Consider the following 6,000-nt stretch of genomic DNA (forward strand, 5'->3'; position numbering starts at 1 on the left):
TACACTTCAGTATCTACTATACTTCAGAACCCACTACACTTCATAACCCACTACACTTCAGTACCCACTACACTTCAGAACCCACTACACTTCATAACCCACTACACTTCAGTATCTACTACACTTCAGAACCCACTACACTTCAGTACCCACTACACTTCAGTATCTACTACACTTCAGAACCCACTACACTTCAGTACCCACTACACTTCAGTATCTACTACACTTCAGAACCCACTACACTTCAGTACCCACTACACTTCAGTATCTACTATACTTCATAACCCACTACACTTCAGTATCTACTATACTTCAGAACCCACTACACTTCAGTACCCACTAAATGGCATTCTCATCCACACCTAAACACGATCCCGCCCCAATAGAGGGAGACATTGCTGTTCCAGTCATAAACCAGGCCTTTGCTTTGCATTGTCCATACGACATAATAGCAGAACAGCATGACTGTGTGCTTTTAGATGGATGTAACGCTACACAATACTCATCCCTCTCTCTCTCCTCTCTCTCTCCTCCCTCTCTCTCTCTCTCCTCCCTCTCTCTCTCCTCCCCCTCTCTCTCCTCCCTCTCTCCCTCCTCCCTCTCTCTCTCCTCCCCCTCTCTCTCCTCCCTCTCTCTCGCTCCTCCCCCTCTCTCTCCTCCCTCTCTCCCTCCTCCCTCTCTCTCTCCTCCCCCTCTCTCTCCTCCCTCTCTCTCTCCTCCCCCTCTCTTTCTCTCCTCTCCCTCTCTCTCCTCCTCTCTCTCTCTCTCTCTCTCTCCCTCTCTCTCCTCCCTCTTTCTCTCCTCCTCTCTCCCCTCTCCCTCTCTCTCCTCCCCCTCTCTCTCCGCCTTCTCTCTCTCCACCTCTGCTCTCTCCTCCTCCTCTCTCCTCCCCTCTTTCCCCTCTCCCTCTCTCTCTGCCTCCTCTCTCTCCTCCCGCTCTCTCTCCGCCTCCTCTCTCTCCTCCTCTGCTCTCTCCTCTCCCTCTCTCTCTGCCTCCTCTCTCTCCTCTCCCTCTCTCTCCTCTCCCTCTCTTTCTGCCTCCTCTCTCCTCCTCTGCTCTCTCCTTCTTTGCTCTCTCCTCTCTCTTCTCCCTCTCTCTCCTCTCCCTCTCTCTCCTCTCCCTCTCTCCGCTTCCTCTCTCTCCTCTCCCTCTCTCTCCTCTCTCCTCTCCCTCTCTCTCCGCCTCCTCTCTCTCCTCTCCCTCTCTCTCCTCTCCCTCTCTCTCTGCCTCCTCTCTCTCCTCCCCATCTCGCTCGCTCCTCCTACAGCGAGCGGGTGGGTTGTTCGGCAACCACGTCAGCTACTACAACGACGGGCGCGACAGCGGACGCAACACCTTCCCACAATCCTTCACCACGCAGCGCCCGCTCCACATCAGCCAGACGGGCAGCCCCGGCGAGGGCGATTCCCCGTCCCACGAGAAGTTGATGGACTCTACCACCTTCACCCCGAGCTCCTACTCTTCCTCGGGCTCCAACGCTAACATCAACAATGCCAACAACACGGCGGTCCCCGGTGTGGTAGTGGGGGTTGGTGGTCCAGGGGGGGTCAGCCGTTTCCCGAGCCCCAGCATCAGTACAGTGGACGGGCAGAGCGGACCCCCGCTAACCCCGATACTACTGCCGAGGTCTGCATGGTGCTTCCCTCCCAAGAGGTGGGTGTCTCTCTGGTTTCTCTGGGTTCTGTAGAGTACGTTGGTGTTATTCTCTAGTCTGTCTTTTATCAGTGACCTCTCGTGGCCACCTTTGGATCTGTTGCTAATTCTGATTGGTAGTCAACGGTAACTTCTCTTGTCTGTCTGTCTCTCTCTCTCTCCTCTCTTCCTCTCCACACTGACTGACGCTGAGCACAGGATGTGTTTCTATGACTCCCTCATGCGGTATGTTGCTCTCTCAGGAGGAGAGAGAGAGTTGTAAATGCCCAGGAGGCATCAGTATGGAAGGGTTCTGCCAACCCTGTTGTCCATACAGTCCCTGGCTGGATCCTTGCTGCACTGAGCTAAACATACTTAGGGACAGACAAGTGTCTGGACTTCAGTCAATATTTAACCTGTTTTTACTCTCCTGGTGTGATCTTGGTATATTTCTACCAGAGGAGGAAGAGATGTATATTGTACAGAACAGGATGTGGATATGCATCACCTACAGTGTTTTTAGCTCATGTAGCTCTGGTTGGATCCACCCTGACAGGAGTGACATCACAGGAGGTTGGTGGCATCTTAATTGGGGAGGAAATGGCTCATGTTAATGACTGGAGCGCAACAGGTGGAATGGTATGAAATACATCCAACACATGGTTTCCAGGTGGCCAATCCATTCGCTCCGCTCCGGATATTATTATGAGCCGTCCTCCTCTCAGCAGCCTCCTGTGGGTGACATGTGATTGGCTTACTTCCTCCTCAACACAGCCTAGTGATTCAACCTGGTTGGATCCTCCTAAAGCCTTTCATTCAGCTCTGTAGAGTATAATACAGCACGCGGCTGGACCACTGTCACTATCTCTCTCCCGTGTGTTGATTCTCTATTCATTCTGCTTCTCGCCGCCATCTTGCTTCTAACCACCGTGCTTCCTCCCCTCCCTCCTGCTGCTGTTGGGGAGAATCCTCCTGTCCTTCTATTGCTTCTTGTGAGCTGGTTAGTGAGAGGTGTTATGTTGTTTTTTAATCCTCTGCAGCTCGGACTCCACTGATAGCCGTCTGCCGTTCATCAGGCGAGAGGAGGTGTCGACGGACGAGACGTACGATGAGAGTTACGCGGACGAGAGAGAATACCGCCGAAGCGACCAGAACATTCTCACCTCAGACATGTACTGCTTCTCTCCACCTCTCTCTCTCTTCTATCCTCCCCTCTCTTCTTCTCTGCTTCTCTCCACTTCTCTCTCTTCTATCCTCCCCTCTCTTCTTCTCTGATTCTCTCCACCTCTCTCTCTTCTATCCTCCCCTCTCTTCTTCTCTGATTCTCTCCACCTCTCTCTCTCTTCTATCCTCCCCTCTCTTCTTCTCTGCTTTTCTCCACCTCTCTCTCTTCTATCCTCCCCTCTCTTCTTCTCTGATTCTCTCCACCTCTCTCTCTTCTCTCCTCCCCTCTTCTTCTCTGCTTCTCTCCACCTCTCTCTCTTCTATCCTTCTCTCTCTTCTTATCTGCTTCTCTCCACCTCTCTCTCTCTTCTATCCTCCCCTCTCTTCTTCTCTGATTCTCTCCACCTCTCTCTCTTCTATCCTCCCCTCTTCTTATCTGCTTCTCTCCACCTCTCTCTCTTCTATCCTCCCCTCTCTTCTTCTCTGATTCTCTCCACCTCTCTCTCTCTTCTATCCTCCCCTCTCTTCTTCTCTGCTTCTCTCCACCTCTCTCTCTTCTATCCTCCCCTCTCTTCTTCTCTGCTTCTCTCCACCTCTCTCTCTTCTATCCTCCCCTCTCTTCTTCTCTGATTCTCTCCACCTCTCTCTCTTCTATCCTCCCCTCTCTTCTTCTCTGCTTCTCTCCACCTCTCTCTCTTCTATCCTCCCCTCTCTTCTTCTCTGCTTCTCTCCACCTCTCCACCTCTCTCTCTGTCTCTTTCTCTTTCACCATGAAAAGATATGCCTTTCATGGTCTCTGTATGCCCCATGTGTGTGTGTGTGTGTGTGTGTGTGTGTGTGTGTGTGTGTGTGTGTGTGTGTGTGTGTGTGTGTGTGTGTGTGTGTGTGTGTGTGTGTGTGTGACCTTGCGTCTGTGTGTATTTTCAGGCTGGTATATCGGGATGAGGAGAACAAGCAGCTGACTCCTATGGAGGAAGGAGAGGATGGGGGAGGCAGGAGACCCTGGCACTCTCCCAGACGAGCCTTCCTCTGTCCCACAGCTCTGGGTAAGACCTGCCTGTCTAGACCTCACTTCAACCCCCACTAACCTCCGACTCCTCACTCAAACCAAACACCCCTATCTCATACCTAATCCCCATATTTAGACTTGTCTGTCTAGACCTCACTTAAACCCCCACTAACCTCCGACTCCACACCCAAACCAAACACCCCTATCTCATACCTAATCCCCAGAGTTAGACCTGTCTGCCTAAAGTACTGGGTAAGATTTTAATACCAACACCGACAGCCCTTAAACCCCCACTAACCTCCAAATCTTCACACAGACAAAATACCCCTTACCCCTACTCTACTTAACTCCCCACTCAACCCCCCTCCCACACCTCCCTTCCACTGTCTGTTGACTTGAAATGGGGAAGTCCATTCTAGTAATTGTTATTCTATGTTCATGTAGCCTCTCCCTCGCTGGTTAATTGGTTAATTGTTAATTGGTGAATCCCTCTGGTTAATTGTTAATTATTTAATTGTTAATTGGTTAATCCCTCTAGTCAATTGTTAATTGGTTAATCCCTCTAGTCAATTGTTAATTGGTGAGTCCCTCTAGTTAATTGTTAATTGGTGAATCCCTCTAGTTAATTGTTAATTGGTGAGTCCCTCTAGTTAATTGTTCATTAGTGAGTCCCTCTAGTTAATTGTTCATTGGTGAGTCCCTCTAGTTAATTGTTAATTGGTGTGTCCCTCTAGTTAATTGTTAATTGGTTAATCCCTCTAGTCAATTGTTAATTGGTTAATCCCTCTAATTAATTGTTAATTGGTTAATCCCTCTAGTTAATTGTTAATTGGTGAATCCCTCTGGTTAATTGTTAATTATTTAATTGTTAATTGGTTAATCCCTCTAGTCAATTGTTAATTGGTTAATCCCTCTGGTTAATTGTTAATTATTTAATTGTTAATTGGTTAATCCCTCTAGTCAATTGTTAATTGGTGAATCCCTCTAGTTAATTGTTAATTGGTTAATCCCTCTGGTTAATTGTTAATTGGTGAATCCCTCTGGTTAATTGTTAATTATTTAATTGTTAATTTGTTAATCCCTCTAGTCAATTGTTAATTGGTTAATCCTTCTGGTTAATTGTTAATTATTTAATTGTTAATTGGTTAATCCTTCTGGTTAATTGTTAATTATTTAATTGTTAATTGGTTAATCCCTCTAGTCAATTGTTAATTGGTGAAGCCCTCTAGTTAATTGTTAATTGGTTAATCCCTCTGGTTAATTGTTAATTGGTGAATCCCTCTGGTTAATTGTTAATTATTTACTTGTTAATTGGTTAATCCCTCTAGTCAATTGTTAATTGGTTAATCCCTCTGGTTAATTGTTAATTATTTAATTGTTAATTGGTTAATCCCTCTAGTCAATTGTTAATTGGTGAATCCCTCTGGTTAATTGTTAATTATTTAATTGTTAATTGGTTAATCCCTCTAGTCAATTGTTAATTGGTGAATCCCTCTAGTTAATTGTTAATTGGTTAATCCCTCTAGTTAATTGTTAATTGGTGAATCCCTCTAGTTAATTGTTAATTGGTTAATCCCTCTGGTTAATTGTTAATTGGTTAATCCCTCTAGTTAATTGTTAATTGGTTAATCCCTCTAGTTAATTGTTACTTGGTTAATTCCTCTAGTTAATTGTTAATTGGTGAGTCCCTCTAGTTAATTGTTATTTGGTGAGTCCCTCTAGTTAATTGTTAGTTGGTGAATCCCTCTAGTTAATTGGTGAGTCCCTCTAGTTAATTGTTAATTGGTGAGTCCCTCTAGTTAATTGTTAATTGATGAGTCCCTCTAGTTAATTGTTAATTGGTTAATCCCTCTAGTTAATTGTTAATTGGTTAATCCCTCTAGTTAATTGTTACTTGGTGAATCCCTCTAGTTAATTGTTAATTGGTGAATCCCTCTAGTTAATTGTTAATTGGTTAATCCCTCTAGTTAATTGTTAATTGGTTAATCCCTCTAGTTAATTGTTAATTGGTTAATCCCTCTGGTTAATTGTTCATTGGTGAGTCCCTCTAGTTAATTGTTAATTGGTGAGTCCCTCTAGTTAATTGTTAATTGGTCAATCCCTCTAGTTAGTTGTTAATTGGTGAGTCCCTCTAGTTAATTGTTAATTGGTGAGTCCCTCTAGTTAATTGTTAATTGGTGAGTCCCTCTAGTTA

The 6,000-nt window shown here is 45.8% G+C and overlaps 1 protein-coding gene across 5 annotated transcripts in view; it reads left to right on the top strand.

Moving 5' to 3' along the window:
* Positions 1-6,000, top strand: part of cacna1c (calcium voltage-gated channel subunit alpha1 C) — a 537,514-nt gene that overhangs the window by 527,274 nt on the left and 4,240 nt on the right. For 4 of the 5 annotated variants that reach the window (XM_090201229.1, XM_090201230.1, XM_090201231.1 and 1 more), the window contains 4 exons: positions 1,269-1,654; positions 1,853-1,879; positions 2,674-2,805; positions 3,725-3,843. In XM_090201229.1, the coding sequence (XP_090057355.1) occupies positions 1,269-1,654; positions 1,853-1,879; positions 2,674-2,805; positions 3,725-3,843 (664 nt within the window). The remainder of the gene's footprint in view (positions 1-1,268; positions 1,655-1,852; positions 1,880-2,673; positions 2,806-3,724; positions 3,844-6,000) is intronic. The other variant, XM_090201236.1, reaches the window with a different exon arrangement.

This window comes from Oncorhynchus mykiss, chromosome 15 (genome assembly GCF_057628025.1).
Source record: "Oncorhynchus mykiss isolate SJ-2025 chromosome 15, ASM5762802v1, whole genome shotgun sequence".
NCBI classification, from domain to species: Eukaryota; Metazoa; Chordata; class Actinopteri; order Salmoniformes; family Salmonidae; genus Oncorhynchus; species Oncorhynchus mykiss.